This window comes from Brassica napus, chromosome A7 (genome assembly GCF_020379485.1).
Source record: "Brassica napus cultivar Da-Ae chromosome A7, Da-Ae, whole genome shotgun sequence".
In the NCBI taxonomy this organism is placed as follows: domain Eukaryota; kingdom Viridiplantae; phylum Streptophyta; class Magnoliopsida; order Brassicales; family Brassicaceae; genus Brassica; species Brassica napus.
The window spans coordinates 22941710-22961101 of record NC_063440.1 but is presented as its reverse complement, the minus strand read 5'-3'; the positions used below and the strand labels follow the sequence as shown (position 1 = coordinate 22961101).

Below are 19392 nucleotides of genomic sequence, written 5' to 3'. Positions count from 1 at the left end.
TACGCTTTTGTTGTCGACTCCAAAGTCCTTGAAACGCTTTGTTAGGCTCTCATTCGTAAAACTAAATTGTCATTGTTTGTTCAACCTTTAAAAAACCAGCTAGCTCTTCTTGAATCCGTGAAAGCTTTATCTTGCATTTGTGCATATGCTCATTCCACGATTGACATTTTACCATGATTTTAGCCGGGAATAGCAGTATTCAAGCTGTAACTCTTGGCCGGAGATACTTACTAATGGTGCTCCAAGCGAGTCATTTTCAAAAGAGTTAAAAACCTATCCCAGATTTTGTACATATACCAATCATTTCACATGCAACTTGCTGGAGTGCTTTGGTAATCTATAGCTTCAGCTCCCATGCTGTTATCGGACAGGAATAGATATCAGCCAAGCGTTTAAAGAAAGAACACACGAGAAGTGCATTGTGGTGGCGATCCATGTTCGAGATGCTAAAAACAACAGTTTATAGTAACAAGGTTCCTACAAGTATGTGGTGCTAAAACCTCATCAAAAAAGCTTATTTATACACTAGACGTAAACAAATTAAAGAGAAGCCTGTTGTGTCCAGTTTTCTTCTCATATCAATTGAAAAATTTACTATATGGCTAAAAAGGGTAAACCTGTTTTATGATACACCAGTCATTCCGGACTGAAAACTATAGTCTTCCCAAGTACAAAGGTAACTAGAGAGAGCTCAATGAAGAATATTGTGTTTATTAGATGCCTGTCTACTGTCCACCCGAATATCGTTATCCCTCCTGGATTCATCTGCAAATACAAAACTGCAACAACAATCATCTATAATCAGCCATCATGCCTTGTTTGCATCCAAACAATGAAAATGAAAAAAGGGTCAACACAATCATCTCACCAAAAGCTTGTCTTTTATGGTATGCGGACATGGACATGTAAGAAGGGAAGTGATGGCTATTATTATTAGCAGGCATCCTCATGTAGTGATCCATCGACTCCACATCGCTCTCAGAATGTGAAATCTGAAAGGAGATGGGCGGATTCGTAGTGGCCTCCAAGTGAACTCCACTAGGAGAAGTCCTTATCTGAGTTGCATCTGTAGATGAGCAAGACATAATCGCATGCCATTTACTTGCAACTGATGCTATCGCTTGTGCTCTGTGAGATATCTTTGTCGCTGCGTGCAGACATAAGATAATCCCAACAACTTGAACCACCGCCGAGACCTGAACAACACAACCATCCCAAGCTTTTAACTTCACAGTATAACAAGAAACAAGCAAAGAAGAAACAAAAGCTTGACTCACCGCGAAATCACCACCGTTTATATACGTGATACGTCCGCTATACGCAGTGGTCTGGAAAAGCGTGGTAAACTGGCTAATAGTGACGACCAAAAACTGTAGAAGCAGAAAGATGCGGAACCTGTGGCTTATCTTAGAGAGGTAATGACGCAAACGGATGTGCTCGTAGATGAAAAGAGAGATCTCAGACTCCCCGTCCAAGAGCTTTGCGTAATCTTCAAAGTGAATGACTTGCAAGTTGCAGACCAGATGAAACATGGCACTTGCTGCTAGAAAGATAGTGCTTAAGTAAGTCCATGACATGATCATAGACAAGAGAATCAAAACAGAGAGCCATGGCTGGTCATGAGGTACGTATAGCATCCTAATAATCTCTCGAACAGCTTTTAGTCCGAAACAGGGGAGTGACCAAAGTGCGAGCAGTCTCACAGAGTTCTGTAATAAAGGAAAAACATAAAAAAAAAGTTTCAGCTTTCAATCCAAAACAGGGGAGAGACCAAAGTACAACAGTCTCACAGAGTTATGTAATAAGGAAACACACACGAAAAGGTTTCAGCTTTCCGACAACCCATAATCTATCACAGAGTTCTGTAATAAGGAAACACAAAAATAATTCAACTTTCCGACAACCCATGATCTAACACGGAGTTCTGTAATAAGGAAAACATAAAAAAGGTTTCAGCTTTCAATCCAAAACAGGGGAGTGACAAAAGTACAAGCAGTCTCACAGAGTTCTGTAATAAGAAAAAACATAAAAGGTTTCAGCTTTCCGACAACCCATGATCTAAGACAGAGTTCTGTAATAAGGAAACACAAAAATAATTCATCTTTCCGACAACCCATGAACTATAACAGAGTTCTGTAATAAAGGAAAAAAACATAAAAAAGGTTTCAACTTTGATGCAACCCATGATCTATCACACAGATTCTGAACCAAAGATAGAAAGAATCACCGAGATTTGCTGAATATACTGAGCCTTGAGCCGTCCCATGCGACCACTGAGCTGATCAACGAACAGAAACTTTCGAATCCCGTGCTTTCTCAAGTTATGAGAAACGCAAAGAAGAGAGACGCCAGCTAAACACGCCTGCGAGACGACGATGTTGAGTTCGAAGCTCTTGTACTGATACCTCTCACAGTCTTTGCAATGCCCTAGCTCCAACACTGTCACCGGAACCACCAACCCTACGGTCAAGAACACGATCCAAGACAAGACGAGGCTTTGCGTGGAGGATTGGTTGAACCCAAGGAGAGTTAGAAAGGTCTCGAGCCACTGGAGTGTTTGACCGAGGTCGTCGTCTTCTTCCTCGACGACGCCGGAGAGAGGTTGTTGTTGCTCTTGATCGTGATTCGAATCGAGCAGCGGCGTTTCGATGAGTGGAGGTTGATCACTCGACATCAGAGAGTGAATGAGTTTACAGAAGAAATTCACCGCAAGGGGAAACATCGGAGCTCGTTGGTGGCGGTTTCGATCTCATTTAAAATCGCCTGCATGATGATCTCTCGGCTTAGATCGACGGTTGTAAATCATTCCGATTAATCTGAAATCGGGAACCGGAAAAAATTAAATTAAGAAATGTAATAATCCAAGAATCGAGGGATTGGCATTTAGCGCTGTGACTTACAGTGGGAGGAAGTTTATAAAATTAGTTTCTCCATTGTGTCTTTTAAGCCGTTAGATTGAAGATTAAGCTTCAACGGTCGATGGTGGATGAGGAACATTATTGATAGAGTGAGACCAGTACCACGTGATTATTGATTTGAGATAAATTTTCCTTTTTCATAGTATTTGCTGATTTTCACTTCATAGTAATCACCGTTTGATTTGGTTTGACAAAACAGGTATGGTATATACATGGTTTCTTTTTGTTAAATATGATAGCATTTCCACTATTAATGGTGTTAAATTAAAAAAAAAAATCCTATTAATTATGACAAGTATTATGATGTATGATGATCTGCAGATAATAATTCCGATTCGATTTTTTATAATATCGCCAACGTATGGTTTCTCAAGTTTTTCTTTGTTTATTTGTTAAAACTTAGAAGCAGGCCATCATAAAGTTCAAAGCCTGCACATCCTGGGTTGTTTCAGTCTTCGAGAATCAGATCCCAGCTCTTAAACTATTCAGCATATCAGTATTATATTTTCTTACGTCATCCGGAAAAAATAAAGTAAACACTAATAGCGAGGAACACGAAGCCCATATCTAAACGCAGCTAGAAAATCTGCTAGTAATGTCACATGATTCACATATTTTTCCCCAAATAAACTTTACCTGCTTCCAGAAATTGATTTGAGATAAGATTATGCTATTAAAATACGGGTTAGGTGACATGTTCATATTTATTGTTGGTACTTGGAATTATAGTTCAATCAGGAATCGTTGAAAAGCTACTGCGACTACAAAGACAGCACAAGATGACAAGAAGCATGCATAGTGGTTTTTGTAGACTGTTCTGGTTGTGTTTATTGATTGCAATTTGGTTTAAAGTGTCGCTAGTTTATTAAATATGATAATGATATTACCGTTCATTAATTTTTATCACATGTATTAAAGTAGTAACAGTCATTTTCTCCTTTTCTTATAATAAATCTAACTTTAGCTGCGGCCCGTCCTGAAACTGTATAAGGATGAAGCTTTATGTACAGTTGATAAGTTATATTTTTTTTTGACATAGTTGATAAGTTGTTTATCTATTTTATTTGTAACACGAGTAAATCATTATCCAACCATACAAGTTCATCATCCAATCCAATATCATTATCTCCACAAATATGGGGCAGTGGGCCGGACAAAAAAGGTCCGAAGATAGAAGGAAGAAAAAGCATAACCGCTGATTCAAAAAGCGCTCTAGCTGAAATCAAGATTAACCGCTCACTTTCCTTTGACGCTAAAGCAGGTACGTATAAAACGTTCAAACCCAACATAACCAAAGTAAAAAAGAAAACAAAAAAAATATCTACAAAATTTTCACAAAATATATTTTCATCTCAATCTGCATTAGCATTCAATCCTCAAAAGATGGTATATAATTCTCTATCTGTTTCCTACTCTCTTGCCATGTTGGTTAATATTACAATGTATACATATTTTAGCAGGACCAACCAGCGAGAAGAAGGCCAAGACCTCGACCTCTTGAGACCTCTGGTGCTACAATACTCGCCACGTCTCGCGTCGTTTACACAAGAACCAAGACTTCGAAGAATCCAGCCTCTTTCCTTGTCCAGAAACTCTTCCAGCTCGTTCTCTTCTTCTCGTCCATGACAACTCCCTTTCATCGCCACCTTCTCGCCATTCTCTCCGTAGCCGATGATCACATCCTTGCGTTGCAAGAAACGGTCGAAACATACTTCCCTTCTTCCACCTTCGCCTTCCTCAAGATATCCGACTTGCTGCTCGCATCAGAGTCTCTCCCCGAGAAACTCGACGCGGTTCTTGAGAGGCTTCCATGTTTGATGAGCAGAGCCGCGTGGCTAGACTGGATCCTGATCCACGCCATTTATTGCCTCGATTCTCTTGTGAACGTGTTGGGACGTTGGAGAGATAAGAACAAGGGGGCGAATGAGAAAGAGATTACGGTGGATAGGAGTTTTAGCAGAACAGGATCAAACTATGAAGAGGAGCAGGAAGAAGAGAAGATGAAGTTAGGGGACGATGAGGGAAAAAAAGTGACGTACAAGGAGGCGTTACAGAGAGGAAGCAGCGGAGAAGATGGTGGAGGAAGCACAGGTCGTAGCAGCAGCAGTGGCGGCGGCGATCCTATTATGGAAATGTTTGAGAACGGTTGGATCACGAAGCCCATCAAAAGAAGTAGCAGAAGCGCTGATTCGCTCACATGCTCTCGTTCTGATTCCTACGAAACCACTACATGAGATGTCTTTTTAACTCTTTGTCTTTTTTTTTTTCTTCTGTAGCAATATAAGTTTGGTTCAACAACAACACAAACCAATAAACTATATTGTCCTTGTCAACTTTTGTAACTTTTTATGTTGATATCTTTGTAATTATCATATTCTACCACAATCTTTATGTGTTTTGTATAAAACATAGAAACATAATAGGCTTGTAAGGATGCTTTAAGAAGAGGCTTGTGTTGTTATGTTAATATTGATGTTCCGTCCACTGAGATTGACACTAAAGATGGTATCACACCTTCTTGAAGCACCATCTCGATACAAGACTCTCTCTTCCACTGAATAGAATCAAAAGGCATGAAACAGCTTGCTCTTGCTCTGTCGTGTCACCCATGTCTAGCACAGTTGCTAGACTGCTGATCATGCCTTTTGTGAATTGTGATGATACAGTTTCTGTAGAAAGAAGCGGAAGTAATAGAAAAAATAGAGAGAATAGAACAAAAATAATCTATATATTCACTTAACTAAATTGTAAAAGATGATACAAATATACAGAAGGAGAAAATAGTTGTTAACTACTAAATGAGATATCTTCATGAAAGAGAAAGAGAAAGAGAAAGAGAATGAGAATGAGAATGATCCATTCTGTATTTATTTCATTGGGTAGCTATGCGAGACAGACTTCAAACAGCGGATAGAATGCAGCATTGGAACGTCGCAATCAACACAACTTGTGTTCTGTGCAATGAAGAGCAGGAATCCTGTTGCCATTTGTTCTTTGATTGTCGATACTCGAGACATATATGGAGAAGGCTGATTGGAGGTCTCTTGCTTGCCGATTTCACCATAGACTGGAATGCGCTCAAACTGCTCATGTCCAGGCCGAGACTCACCCCAACAAAGACTTTTATCCTTCGGTATGCTCTACAAGCGACAATGCACACAATCTGGAGAGAACGCAATGCTAGAAGGCATGGAGAACATCCACAAGATGCTAGCTGCTTGATCAGGTTTGTGGACAAGACAATGAGACTCATGTTGCTTTCAGTGAAAGGAAAGGGCCAGAAATATCTTGATGAAGGATTGAGCACTTGGTTTGGGATACAAGAAACAAATGGAGGAGCTGGATAAATTCTTTTATTTATAGCATTCTGCTGATTCTTTAAATATAAAAAAAAACTAATGCACTAGATGTAAATAAGTTTTTTTTTGTTTGAATAAATTTTACATTCATTCAAAAAAAAAAAAAAGAGAATGAGAATGATCCACAGTTAAGGGGATCATGGCAAAGATCAAGTAGACCAAGTTGTCCTTGAATATGACTGCACACCTTAAACTTGGTGAAAATGTCAGCAAATTGATCAGAAGTCTTAGTGTAAGTTGGAGATATGATTCAAAATTCCACCTTAACACGGATATGATGGCAGTCAATTTTACAATTAATGTACTTGATTTGTTCATGAAAGATTTAATTCAAGGTAATGTAAATATCTAGAAACCCTTAAGAACCTATGATACATATGTAAATTTTTGATTGAGCAATCTACATAATTAATAAGACAATTATAACAATATTAATATTTTAACATTAAGAACCTCAAACGGGTATCATACCGTTGATGTTGCTCTAAGAAAGTCGGTGATAGGTTGATAAAAAAAAGTCGGTGATAGATGAGGTTTTGGTGCGAAATCGGGAGAAAATGTGCCCATGCTTTAAATGGACCCAATTTTTTTTTTAAATTTTTAAATGGACCCAATTAAACTCAGAGATGAGTTTTTGCATCAACAATGGAAAAAGAGACAACAAGTCATTAATATTGAGACTGGGAATCCAAATACATTTTCGTTCTTTTTGTTTGTCGAGGTGGTTACATATAGTTAACGATCATGAGCTAGGTAAATGATAGTTATAAATAAGAGAAAAAAGAAAACATGAAATATCTGATAACATATTATTTGATACAGCTTTAACTTATAAAGAAATCTCTAAATACCTAGAGATTATCGTCGGACTGATTTCGCAACAACATTACTTTCAATCAACTAATTATTCTTCATAACAAGTATAAGAACAGAATAGGTCTCCACCAGATGTCTTTATCTTTATTTTGTAAGGACAATGCCTTCCGCAAGTTTTGCATATAGGTCGAGTTGGATGAGTGTTTGGAAGATAATGAATCGTTTCCTTGTCAGATGTAACAACAGTTTGTCCGGATTTCATATACGGATCCCTTCCCAATAGACAGTCGACGTGGAGGGTGACTTCACACTCGTTGCATGCATATAATCCTTCCTCATGTGGAAATATATCTTTTTCGCATATTTCGCACCAGTAAAGTTCATCATCATCTGCATATTCTTTGTACGAAAAAACGAGCAAATGCTCATCATGCTTGTACCTTAATTTATGTGGAAGAGTGGCACAACGAAAGCACAGAACAAAACCGCATTCAACACAATCTAAAGGTTGTTCCTGTCGGTATCGACAAATATAACACGGTATGCTTGTGTATTCACCACAAGTTATGAACAAGGGATGTGGATGAGAGTAATGATTAAACGGCTCACAAATAGAAGCACACAGCGTGTCTAGCTTCCAATCACATCCCTCGATCGGACACACATACGCGAAACCGCATGAGTTACGGTCACATTTCCTACACATGAAGCAACTTGTGGTATACGCGAGCTCTAGGATCAATGGATGAACATGTAGCATAAATTGTTTCATCCGGGGAAGATATGCACATGATTCATGTAAAGTGAAATCACAGGATTGCATACAATGATACACATTGCCATCATCATAGAACGGAAGCATGCACGCTTGACAATGCTTGTTTTCATCATGGAACTGTTTTTCAAGTTTCATTAGATGACAAGGATGGCTCTGATGCAGTATAACTCCATCACCTTTATTTTCAAACAATTTAGTATTTTCATATGTTTCTTCAGGCTCTCTTTCAAGTTCTTTCCCGTCGGACACGTCATGTCGTAGTGCACATCTAGAGTGCATTGCATAAACGCATCCTTTCACACAAGAATATTCTCCGTAGTTTATGTCTATCTTTTGATAACAAACTCCACAATCAGCCGACTTCTTGAAAGGGTTACTAGGAGTAAAAGCGAGACGGTGATTATGACGAGATACCTTTATAACATATGGTAAGTCGATACACCTTTTATGAACAAAGAAATCACATAGGAGACATGCGTATAATAAGTGAGAATAATCATCATCCATCAATCCACAAACCCACAAACATCACAAGCCAAAGTAGATTTCCTGGGAAAGTAATGGAGTGTATGCTTGTGCCTTTTAGGATTGTATATCTTAAGGGATATTGGTTTTCTCGAGCAAATAACATCAAGTGCAAAATCGCAAACAAGGCAATAGTATAATAGACAAGAAAAAGGACAGTAACCTTGACAAGAACAACATGTTGAATTAGGGTATTGCTCAGACCAGAGAAGTTGAAGAGGATGCTTTGGATGATCAGAGGAATGGTAAATAGAAGGAGACTCAACACATTTTTTGTGATATGCACGATTACAGTAGCTGCAGAAGTAACATGTATCTGTTTTGATCTTCATGTGACAATTTTCGCAAGTACCGTAAAATATTTCTTCACCCTCTTTTTTGCTGCAATGAAATAGAGAATGGAGATTATTGGAATTTTCGTTGAAACAGGAAGTTTTGACTATGCGATAGTTGAACTGAAAGCTTTGTCCGCTAATTTTTGCCGGTTTGGTATGCTCTTTTTCTTTTTCATATCGTTCTTTTGGGCACAAGAGATGACATGAACGAACTTGGTTAAGAGGATCCATGGGTTAGGACCGTTAGGTTATTATTTTGGTCTGAAGATTTAATGTTTACTTATTACAACAACTAATATGGTATATATATACACTGGAAAATAGTTTATATGTTTACAAAAACAGCATATCACGCCAAGTATTGCAATTTTTGTCCATTTCAAACTTACTCACATGCAACAAAGCAAGAATGGGAAGTTACAAAAAAAAAAAAACAAAGCAAGAATGGGATTCTTTTACAAATGTTTTCAAGTTTTGATTATTCCTTTTTGAATGAAAAGGCGAGTGATGAGGGAAACAAGTTATTCAATGTTTTTTCAAAGAAAAAAACAAGTTATTCAATGTTCTTTTATTTGCTTATACGTGGCATTTCTTTTTCGCTTATTATCATCACCTCAATTGCATGGGGTATAAGTTGGGCTTTATTATAAATTACGTTATGTTCTTAATGGGCTTTTTCTTTGTAATGGTCTTCTAAAATGAAAGAACCACAAATCTAATCGGTTTAGTCTCTGGTTTGATTTATATGATTACATTTTATGACACAACACAAACAAGCAAGTTAATACATCGGTCCTAAAACCCTAGTAGCTGTCGTGACCCCAGAGAGAGAGAAAGCATGAGCATCATCGCAGGCTCCTACGAGAGATTCATATGGGGTTTCAAGCTTAAACCCACAAAGCACGACGCCGACACTCAAACCCTAACCCTCTCCCCTCTCTTCTCCTACCCTTCCCACATCTCCTCCATCACCACCGTCGCTTGCTCCGGCCCCGCCGCTGCTTCCGGCGGCTCCGACGACACTATCCACCTCTACGACCTCCCTTCCGCCTCCTCCCTCGGCTCCCTCCTCGACCACAACCACACCGCTTCGATCACCGCCCTCTCCTTCTACACTCCCTCCTCCCTCTCCTTCCCTCGCAATCTCATCTCCGCCGCCGCCGATGGCTCCGTGGCCATCTTCGACACGGACCCTTTTGTCCTCCTCAAGTCCTTTCGTCCTCACAAGAAGGCTGTCAACGATCTATCGATTCACCCTTCTGGGAAGCTCGCTTTGGCTGTTTACCGTGACGAGTGCTTTGCGATGTTGAATCTTGTGAGGGGGAAGAGGAGTTTTTGTTGTAGGTTGGGGCACGAGGCGAGTCTTGTGAAGTTTGATCCGAGTGGGGAGAGGTTCTTCATGGTGGTGAATAGTAAAGTTGGTGTTCATCAGAGTGAAGATGCTAAGCTTCTTCTTGAGCTGGACAATGGTAGCCGTAAGCGTATACTCTGTGCTTCTCCTGGGGACGTGAGATTCTCTCTTTACTTATCTATCTCTTTGTCTCTATATAGTAACTTGTCTTCCTCAACTTGTCTTTAGAGCTGTTTTGATTTTAGATTTTGTATAAGGCTAAAATGTTTGATTAATTTGCAACAGAGTGGGACTCTGTTTACAGCTGGTGAGGATAGGGCCATAACAGCTTGGGACACAAATAGCGGGAAGCTTGCTTATTCCATACAAGATGCTCACCCAGCTCGGATCAAGGGTGTCGTCACGCTTACTAGGAATGAAAATGACGGTGCGTCGGAAGATCCGTACTTGGTTGCTTCTGCATCTTCTGATGGGATCATACGAGTTTGGGACATGCGAATGGCTGCTAAAGAGAATGCAAAACCATTAGCCGAGACAAACACTAAATCAAGGCTTACTTGTCTTGCCGGGTCAGCTCTTAAATGTGAGTTTACACGTTTCCATTAAGCATACAAAAACAATGTAATAAAACTCTGTAGAAGATTGTGACATGATTCCTCATCTTCCTCTGTTTTATGCAGCTATGAGACGGCCACAGATTGGAAATCAAAAAGCTCAGAAGCTAGAGGAAGGGCTGAACACAGAATGAGAGCTCTGCTTATTGACTTCTAAAAGCTTTTGTGCTGACAACTATCTGATACAAGTTTTGCTAGAATCTTAAAATATGATCCAGTATGTTTTTGTCGAATTACAATCAAACAATTTTGTTAAACCCTCAGATTTGTGAAAGAAACACATACTTACTATTTATAATTCACATGAGTTATGGCATAATGTGAATCATTCACTCCTAACTCGGCTTGTTGTGCATTACAAGTAATCACTTACTATTTATAATTCACATGAGTTATGGCATAATGTGAATCATTCACTCCTAACTCGACTTGTTGTGCATTACAAGTAATCACTTGTTTATTCAAACTGCATCGAACCAAAACGTTGTACGGGAAAGCTGATTCAATGTATGTTCTCAAATAAACAAAAAGAGCGTCACACCGTTTGTGAATGCATGAAGATTTGCAAATGGAAGCAACTACATGGCTCAATACTGAGTAGTGTTGTTTGGGATCTTGCCTTGTTTCAACTGAGAAAGAGCATATTCACCGGTACGGATGAGATCGGCGACGTTGTGTTTGGAAATCTCTTCGGAGCCAAACAAGAAGATGGTCTTAATCTCAGCTTTCTTGGCGAGTCTTGAAGCGTAACTAAGCTGCAGTTTCGGTGAGTTCACGCTCCTTAGTAACTGGCGGTACAAGGAAAGAACTTTGCCTCTGTTCTTTGCAGCCTCTTCTGCTGTTAACCATAGCAGGCTCGTCATGACAACACAAGAATTGTCCCTGCAATAAAAGAGAGCGAAATGTTCATTGAGTAATTTCATCGAACACCTGTTGCGCAAGAAACAAACGCTAAATGATGTAACAACACAACAGAGACGATGCATCGCCTAAACTCTTGACTTGCCTTTAGCTGGGAGAGATTTTCAACGGACGGCGAGGATCCGGTGAGCGAGCAGGGGAGCCTAATCTCAGGATCAAATCAAGAATCACCGAGAGAGAGAGAGAGAGAGAGAGAGCAAATCCGTAATTAATGGTTTGAGTTTCTTTCACACGGTTCAGATTTGTTTTGGTTCTCGTAAACCAGCTCCCAGTTTCAGCCTAACCAGTTTCAATCTCTGGTTTATTTAAGGACAATTGTCAATAATAGCACCTTTTGAAGTTTATTTCTCAAAAATAGCACTAGAAGAAGAAAGTCACAAAAATGACATTCATTAAAGGGTAAAATATCCCTAATACCCTTGGTTTAAAATTAAATAAACAAACAAAAATAAATAAAAATAATAAAATAAAAATAAAAATAAAAAAAAAAGAAATTTTTTTTTATAGTTTCAGATTATGTGCTTTCAGATTTGAAATTTTTATAATTTTTTTTTTGAAATTTTTTTTCGAAATTTTTTTTTATTTTTTTTTCAAATTTTTTTTTTTATAATTTAAAAGTACTTTTTGAAACTGTTTTTAAAATTTTTATTTTTTATTTTAGTATTTATTTTTTATAAAATTTTAAACCCTAATTCCAAAACTCCACCCCTTAACTCTAAACCCTAAGGTTTGGATTAATTAACCCAAGGGGTATACGTGTATATTTACCTCTTTAATGAAACCTATTTTTGTGACTTTGAGCCTTGAGTGCTACTTTGGGAACAAAAACTTGGTTTGGTGCTATCCTAGTCTTTTTCTCTTTATTTAATCTTCTTTAAACCACCGAATTATCTGATTAGACCAAATAAATAGTGGTTCTCATAAACCAGCTCCTTATTTCTGCTTAACCGGCTTCAGTCTCTAGTTTAGTTACTTATATCTCTAAACTACCTAGTTAATCATCTCCAAAAATAAACTCTATTTTGAAGTTTCTAAAACTCCATATTTGAAGTTTAAAGGTGTTCTTTTCCAAAAAGAAAAACTTCAAACTCAACTTAAAAACTATTTATATTTTATAATATGGTCCTTATATTTGTCATAACTAATTTGAATTCATAAAACTTTTATAAATAACAAGCACATATATAAACATATTACAATAATATTAATTAATAAAATATTTTATTAAATATAAAAATTTAAATAAAAATAACTTAATTAATATTAAACTTTAAACAAAATAAAATGATTTTTTGTAATGCATATATGATCTATTAGTGAATTTTGAAGTAAAAATGTCTCTCCTTATTTGTACTTTGTAGATTACGAGCTAAAAGTTGTTGAAATCGGGTAATATTGATATTTCTAAATACATTAGTTTGGAACAAGAAAGTAAAAGAAAAACATAAAATATTGCTAAAAGACTAATTTTTTCGATGATATTAATACTCATGAATACATTCGATATGAACAAGAAATAATTGTACGAAAAAACATCAAAAACAATAACAACAACCATCTTCAGTTACACAAAAAAAATTTGGACAATATTTGAAAATTTGAAGGTTCCGGATCAAACTTACCTGAATATTAGTATTCTTGTAATATTTAAATTTGTGTAATAGTTATGTCTTTATGTAATTTTTAAAATCTTTTTGTTAAGTTTTTTTTGTATATTATTGTTGACTAAATCTAGCTTAAAATATTTTAGATCTTATTTTAAAGGTTTATTTAAATTTATGTGTAAAATTTAAAATCTGTAAACAAAATTTAAAATATTTATGAGATATAATTTTTTTAACGATTAAAACAATAAACAAGAAAATATTTATGAATCATAAAGGTGATGTGTGATTATAGGGACCAAAATGCAAATAAAAATATGAACCTTCAAATTTGAAGTTTTGAGTAGTGAAACTTCAAATATAGAGTTTCATCCCTCAAAACTTCAAATTTGAAGTTTTTTTTTTTGAAAGCAAAAAAAAGTTATAGAATGTCTTTTGGAGATGCTCTAAGCCAAATAAAATAGATCATAACCAACCATTGAATTTGGAAATTTTGTCTCATAAGATTATATTATTTAATAAAATCTTGAAGATAAATAAAATTAAGTGAAGAAAATGGAAAATCTTACAACGGTTAGAAACAGAAGACAAAGAAAAAGGAAACTTTGAAGAGGCCTGAGTTCCAAGTAAGTAAACGTGTGTTAGGGAAACAAAATCAAATCTAGCAGGAGTCGGTTAACGATACTCTCTCTTTATATACAAACACGTAAGGTCACACTTTCTAACAATACAAATCATTCTCTCCACTTTCGTTGCTTCCAAACCCTATTTTCTCAGTCGCGCGAGAAAGAGAGAGAGAAGGATGGAGAAGCATGAGTTCTTAGAACTGTTTGAAGCTGCAACCAAAGCTGCAAAATCTGCTTTGAGAGGAGACGTTAAGAACTCTCCTGCGGTCTCTAGGTGCGTCGAAGCCATAAAGCGTTTGAGAGAAGCTCCCGAGTCACTTGCTTGCGAGATGGTCATCGATCGCAAATACCCTCAAATTGGAAAGAGTCACGGCCTTTTCACGGAGCACAAAAACCCTAGAATCCAATCCGAGGGAAAGATTCTTTACTCTCTTTGGCTCAGATATCTCTACGCAACGGGGAGGAAACAGAGCTCACGACCTCGTGATCGGACGGTGGTGAAGAATAAGAAGAAGCTTGTGGAGGAGGAGATGGTTTCGAGGACGACGACTGGGGATTCTAACCGAGACAAAGTGCGTGAGATTCTTCACAAGTCCTTGTCTAAAGTGGCTGTTGAGATAAAGGAAGGAGTGGTTTCTTGCGATTCTTGGAGTGTGGCCGCGTCCGTTGAATCTGCAATGTTTGAGAAACTAGGTTCTTTTGAAGGGACTCAAAAAATAAAGTACAGATCGATTCTTTTCAACATGGGAAATAGCAGCAACCCAGACCTGAGAAGGAAAGTGCTGTTCGGTGAGATCAGTGGAGAGAGGCTGGTGACGATGGAGAAAGAAGAGATGGCTAGCCACAAGATTCAGTTGGAAGTTCAAAAAATCAAAGAGAAAGCCAGAGATAAGGAAGAGAATCGAGTGAAGAGTATGATCATGTTTCAGTCAGACAGTATGATCATGACTTAAGCACAAAATATAGATTCTCAGTTTATTAATTGTATAGTAATTAGTCTCTTGTCTTGGTGGTCTCAATGTAAGAACACTTTTAAAGTTCTGCGTTGCCAAGTTTAATTTGCAACTCTTGTCTTGTTTCATATGTTAAAAACAAAGTACATATATATTCTCAGTCTTATTACATGATTTGATTCAATGTTCGATTTCATTACTCGGTTGGTGCGAAGCTAATGTTTCCACAAATTTACCAAACAATGTATAAATGTTTGCTGAGAATTATTTGATTCATCATTCTGAATAGACGAGCTCCCAAGAAAGCGTGGCTCCTCTTTAGCAATACTTTGACTCTGGACGTTCAAGATTTGTTGACAAAAAAAAAAGAAGGTCCCAATCAACATCATCTTCGTCATCACACTTTCTACTGTTCTAACCTGATCTCTTGTCCACAAGATATATACCGTTGATACTATCTTTAGTCAGATCACCAGAATATATTAGTCATTTGTCATACACGATTTGATTAAACAGACAGTCTACAAACTTTTCAAATGTCCACAAAAAAATGCAAAAGCTTCAGTTGCACTACATCAACTTCACCATTCTGCAAATATGCAATAATGCACCTTCGGGGTTCTCATAAAACAGACAGAAACCTTACATGATCTATACACATTCAAACTCTCAAATAAACTTGAAATCACATCTGATAACTACTAGTACTCAGTAATCAGCCTAGTTGACAAAAAATAACAATAGTGTACAAAATAACCATAGTTCCAACCTCTATAAGAACTTGTTATGTGTTTAATCTTTCGAACTCTTAGCGATGCATATACGTATGAACGAACGCCAAAGTCTCTATCAGTATTGTACATTGTATACGCTTTTATCTAATAACAAGGTGATTTATCATAAATATCACATTGCTGTGGATTCCATTAGAGAAGGCTGTAATGAGGCTCTGGTAAGCTTAAGTAATACAGGCTACCATCAACGATACTGCATCGTACCAGCAATCATTAGATAGAAGTAAGGAGTACAATAAATAAGACAGACGTCCAGAAATGCAACAAATGTAATGAAAATTCTTCAACGTCTACATGTTACCATTAACTCAAAACGTGCCAGTGGTATCTTTATGGTGATAAAGAATGGACACATCAAATTATCCCAATATGAAAATATTTGTCGACATAAAATGTGGAAATGCATTTTTTCATGAAATTCTATTTTACAAAAAACCAAAACGTGAATACGTTTTTGAAGAAAAACATGAAAATATATTTTCCGCAAAAAATAAAAACTCTTGTTTCCCTCTAGAACACATAAAATTATGTTTTCTACAAATTGTAAACTTGTTTTTAACATAAAATTCTATCTTTTTGTTAAAATCATAATATTTTATTTTCTTTCAAAAGCTCCAAATTATAAAATCTAATCCGGATATGAGACTTTGCATTTTGTATTTTTAAGAGAAAAATATAATTATTTTCATAAAAAATGAAATGTTATGTTTTGACAGAAAACTTAAATCAGAAAACTTAAATCAGTTTTGGATTAAAAATCATATTTTATATTTATGGCGCAAAATATGGAATTGCATTTTAGCAGAAAACATGATTTATGTTTTCATGGAAAAACTATTTATGTTTATAAGTGTCTAAAACACAATAATGTAAAACAAACAAATCAACAATAATAATATAATTAATTTAGTAAAAACTCCTTTATTAAAAGAGTTTTCATTACATTCTATCCCCTGAGATAGTACTCTCATATGACGTGAATTGAATTATTCGTTGTAAAATCGTTCGTAAATTTTCTAAGTTTATAATAATGTAGTTATCTAGCGTTAAAAAAATAATGTTTGTATTCGAATCGCATCTACATCTTCTTGTCCATTCAAGAATATAGGAAAATCGCACTGCACCCAAATCATATCTCCCAATACATAATTCTAATTAATTGCATCTGTTTCAAAACTCATTGCTTCCCGCATAAAATAACAGTTGTGCTTAAATTACTGTGGCATTCGGAGCCTTAACCCATTTAACATGGCACCAACCCCCTCCCAAATTTAGTAAATAGGTGTGATAACTTTATTATCCATCTGAAACCAAAGTAATCGGCAAGCATCGTAAATACTTAGGTACTAAATAAGAAAATATCAATAGAAACATAATATGAATGAATATTTTAACCGACTTTGGACCATATTATCATTCAGTTAACTGTTACCGGAATTCAGGAAGAGTAATCAGTTTATTATGTTGCTTCAATCTAAATATATTAGCATGGCAACGCACATATATTCATATATAAACCTCTAGGCATACCTAAGTTTAGTGAATATAAAATCTGGTCTAGCTCTGCTCCTCATAAAGATGAGCAAAAATATCAATACATCATAATATAGAAAATAGAAAACAACATAAGAAAATTATAAAACTTGGGTGCAAAGCAAAGGGATTACGGTTTCTTGAGATAAACTCATCCAAATGGTGGAATCAATGAGTGCATCACAAAAAAAAAAAAGATGAGTGCATTATGCTGTATTCATCATTAATAATCTTGGTGTAGAAATTATAATAGATCACTCCAAATCATCATTATACCTAGAGATCCATATGATCATTTTATAGTTTTATCATTTAAAATATATATAGTATTTCTGATGTTCACACCGTACCGAGACGATATATGTATGGTAGCACGTGATGGTAGTTTGTTGGTCTATTCTACAAATCGAACTACAACATATGACAGAAACATATATGATGTACTGTATAGTTGATACCTACAATTGCGTATACTGGTCGGGAAAGGATATCCATACCAAAAATGAAAAATGACCATATTAATTTGGTACAAAATTTGGTTTTATATATATATTAGTTTGGATGTCTTGGGTCTAATTTAATTTCAAACAGTAGATAAACGTCATTTTATTGCACGATATAACTGGAGTAAAAGTATTTTATGTATATTTGGAATTTGGTTAGATGTATTACATGATTTAATCTCATTTTGCAAGTTGTCTCTCATAACTAATCTTAAATAAGATAAGATCATAGATTCCATGCTTTCATTTGCTTCTAAGCATGTTTTAATGATTGTAAGGTGACATTTACAACGCAGCACAAAAAAATACTACAAGTTGATTACGTCAATTACTGAAAATTCCTTTTAATCTATTTGATTATAGGCAGAAGGATTGTAGGAAAACGCACTTAGTTGATTGCAAAGTTGGAATAATCAGAAAAAAAGTTTCTAAAACTCTTTATGTATCTTAACAAAAGTCCTTATAATGTTGTGAGACTTTAGAGAGATTACAAACAAAAAAGTTGTGTTCCAAAAAAAAGGAAAAAAAGAGACTACAAACACGTGTCAAAGACATGGGATTTTGCTCGGCGGCTACGTGAGGGACCGGAGCAGTTCCCAAGGAGTTACTAATACGATTATGTGTTCCGTACCTCTTTGATTTGTTCTTGATCCCAACACTTAATCCCTCTGTTAAATACCCTAACCTACACTTGTCTTTCGTGTTTGTGAGGACCACTATGACATTTGGATTCTCTCTTTTTATAGTTAAGTAAATCAATCAGTGACAATTAATTCCACATGCCAATACTAATTTTAAACCTTTTTCAGTTGTCTGTAAGTCACAACTATTACTAACATTCTTTTTTTTTTTCCATCAAGAGTTATATTATAAATTGAAGGGCCTAGCCCAAAAATACAAAGCCCAGCCAAAAGGCAAACAGGAAACATAAAACAAGGCCTCAAGCCCACATCGGAAACCTTAGAATCCACTAACGACAGGGTCACCACCGCTCCCGTGAGCCACCGTCTCGATCCACAACGAGACCCCCGCAACGCGCTAAAACCCCCGGTGAAACATCCATCGATCGATCCACCGGTACACACCCGAGCTCGACAGCTCCATATCATCGTCACTGCAACCGCCTTCAACCCAGAGATTCTATCATCAGAGAGATCGATCGCACATGCGAGATCACCTCCGCTACCATTGATCACCACCACCAAGAAGAAGGCTTCACACAAACATCTCCAAATACCACCGGAGAGCCTCGATCGTCTTCAGACGAGAGCTCCTCCATCAGAACAACACCGACAACACAAAACCAAAAAAACCTAAAACGGAACTAGGAAAACCCGAGAGCCGGCGACGCAAGGCAAAGAACACCTTCACCCCCCGGAAGCTAAAGCCGGCGAAAGCGGAGCTGAGGAAGCCTCCGCCTCCCGGAAACAAGGCCGGCGGCGATGGAGCTCTAGAAGCCTCCACCTCCCGGAAACAAACCCTAATCTAAACAGCCTATTTCCTCACACCGAACCCCACACAATCGCGTCGTTACTCCAGCCGCAGAACCACCGATGATGTCGTAACACTCTCCGAGGTGTCGACGACGGACAAGGTCCGGACCAGAGCTCCAACAAAGCGAACGAGGGAGACCGCGTTGCAAAGGCAGGGGAACTTCTTTCAGCGGGAGCGCGAAGGGCTCCGGCGACGGCACGGACGCTCACGTGCCGGCCGTACGCCGGACCCTTCGATTAGATCTACTTTCTCTCTCTCTGTGTTTCTC

The 19392-nt window shown here is 37.1% G+C and overlaps 6 protein-coding genes across 7 annotated transcripts; 3 read left to right on the top strand and 3 right to left on the bottom strand.

The window, feature by feature from the left end:
- Window positions 1-437: 437 nt before the first annotated feature.
- LOC106454226 lies at window positions 438-2901 on the bottom strand. The gene is made up of 4 exons (XM_013896383.3): window positions 2228-2901; window positions 1278-1709; window positions 869-1196; window positions 438-779 (listed from the first exon to the last, which is right to left on the bottom strand). Exons 1-4 carry the CDS (start codon window positions 2720-2722, stop codon window positions 637-639), a joined length of 1398 nt encoding a protein of 465 aa, XP_013751837.1. The 5' UTR covers window positions 2723-2901; the 3' UTR covers window positions 438-636.
- A 1110-nt stretch (window positions 2902-4011) lies between these two features.
- On the top strand, window positions 4012-5303 carry LOC106378932. 2 transcript variants are annotated; one of them, XM_022689603.2, is made up of 2 exons: window positions 4012-4304; window positions 4379-5303. In XM_022689603.2, exons 1-2 carry the CDS (start codon window positions 4302-4304, stop codon window positions 5150-5152), a joined length of 777 nt encoding a protein of 258 aa, XP_022545324.1. In that variant the 5' UTR covers window positions 4012-4301; the 3' UTR covers window positions 5153-5303. The 2 variants fall into 2 exon arrangements, with proteins under 2 accessions (XP_022545324.1, XP_013674437.1); XM_013818983.3 differs by having other exon boundaries at window positions 4014-4304; window positions 4376-5303.
- A 1724-nt stretch (window positions 5304-7027) lies between these two features.
- On the bottom strand, window positions 7028-9319 carry LOC106365296. The gene has a single exon (XM_048735993.1). The coding sequence runs from the start codon at window positions 8376-8378 to the stop codon at window positions 7182-7184; it is 1197 nt and encodes a 398-aa protein (XP_048591950.1). The 5' UTR covers window positions 8379-9319; the 3' UTR covers window positions 7028-7181.
- A 174-nt stretch (window positions 9320-9493) lies between these two features.
- Window positions 9494-11015, top strand: LOC106454197 (p21-activated protein kinase-interacting protein 1-like). The gene is made up of 3 exons (XM_013896358.3): window positions 9494-10238; window positions 10368-10665; window positions 10763-11015. Exons 1-3 carry the CDS (start codon window positions 9570-9572, stop codon window positions 10828-10830), a joined length of 1035 nt encoding a protein of 344 aa, XP_013751812.1. The 5' UTR covers window positions 9494-9569; the 3' UTR covers window positions 10831-11015.
- A 120-nt stretch (window positions 11016-11135) lies between these two features.
- On the bottom strand, window positions 11136-11577 carry LOC106454207. Its single transcript, XM_013896366.3, has one exon. The coding sequence runs from the start codon at window positions 11557-11559 to the stop codon at window positions 11284-11286; it is 276 nt and encodes a 91-aa protein (XP_013751820.1). The 5' UTR covers window positions 11560-11577; the 3' UTR covers window positions 11136-11283.
- Window positions 11578-13691: 2114 nt separating this feature from the next.
- LOC125576287 (transcription elongation factor TFIIS-like) lies at window positions 13692-19279 on the top strand. The gene has a single exon (XM_048735991.1). The coding sequence runs from the start codon at window positions 14024-14026 to the stop codon at window positions 14798-14800; it is 777 nt and encodes a 258-aa protein (XP_048591948.1). The 5' UTR covers window positions 13692-14023; the 3' UTR covers window positions 14801-19279.
- Window positions 19280-19392: the final 113 nt, after the last annotated feature.

Bases quoted from the DNA above. Each gene is read 5' to 3' on its own strand.
- LOC106454226 (XM_013896383.3), bottom strand. From the start codon at position 2,722: ATGTTTCCCCTTGCGGTGAATTTCTTCTGTAAACTCATTCACTCTCTG. The intron at 1,710-2,227 runs GTGATTCTTTCT...CCTTTATTACAG, and splicing joins AGTATATTCAGCAAATCTCG to AACTCTGTGAGACTGCTCGC. The intron at 780-868 runs GTGAGATGATTG...TTGTTGTTGCAG, and splicing joins CCATAAAAGACAAGCTTTTG to TTTTGTATTTGCAGATGAAT.
- LOC106365296 (XM_048735993.1), bottom strand. From the start codon at position 8,378: ATGGATGATGATTATTCTCACTTATTATACGCATGTCTCCTATGTGAT.
- LOC106454197 (XM_013896358.3), top strand. From the start codon at position 9,570: ATGAGCATCATCGCAGGCTCCTACGAGAGATTCATATGGGGTTTCAAG. The intron at 10,239-10,367 runs GTGAGATTCTCT...AATTTGCAACAG, and splicing joins TCTGTGCTTCTCCTGGGGAC to AGTGGGACTCTGTTTACAGC. The intron at 10,666-10,762 runs GTGAGTTTACAC...TGTTTTATGCAG, and splicing joins TGCCGGGTCAGCTCTTAAAT to CTATGAGACGGCCACAGATT.
- LOC106454207 (XM_013896366.3), bottom strand. From the start codon at position 11,559: ATGACGAGCCTGCTATGGTTAACAGCAGAAGAGGCTGCAAAGAACAGA.
- LOC125576287 (XM_048735991.1), top strand. From the start codon at position 14,024: ATGGAGAAGCATGAGTTCTTAGAACTGTTTGAAGCTGCAACCAAAGCT.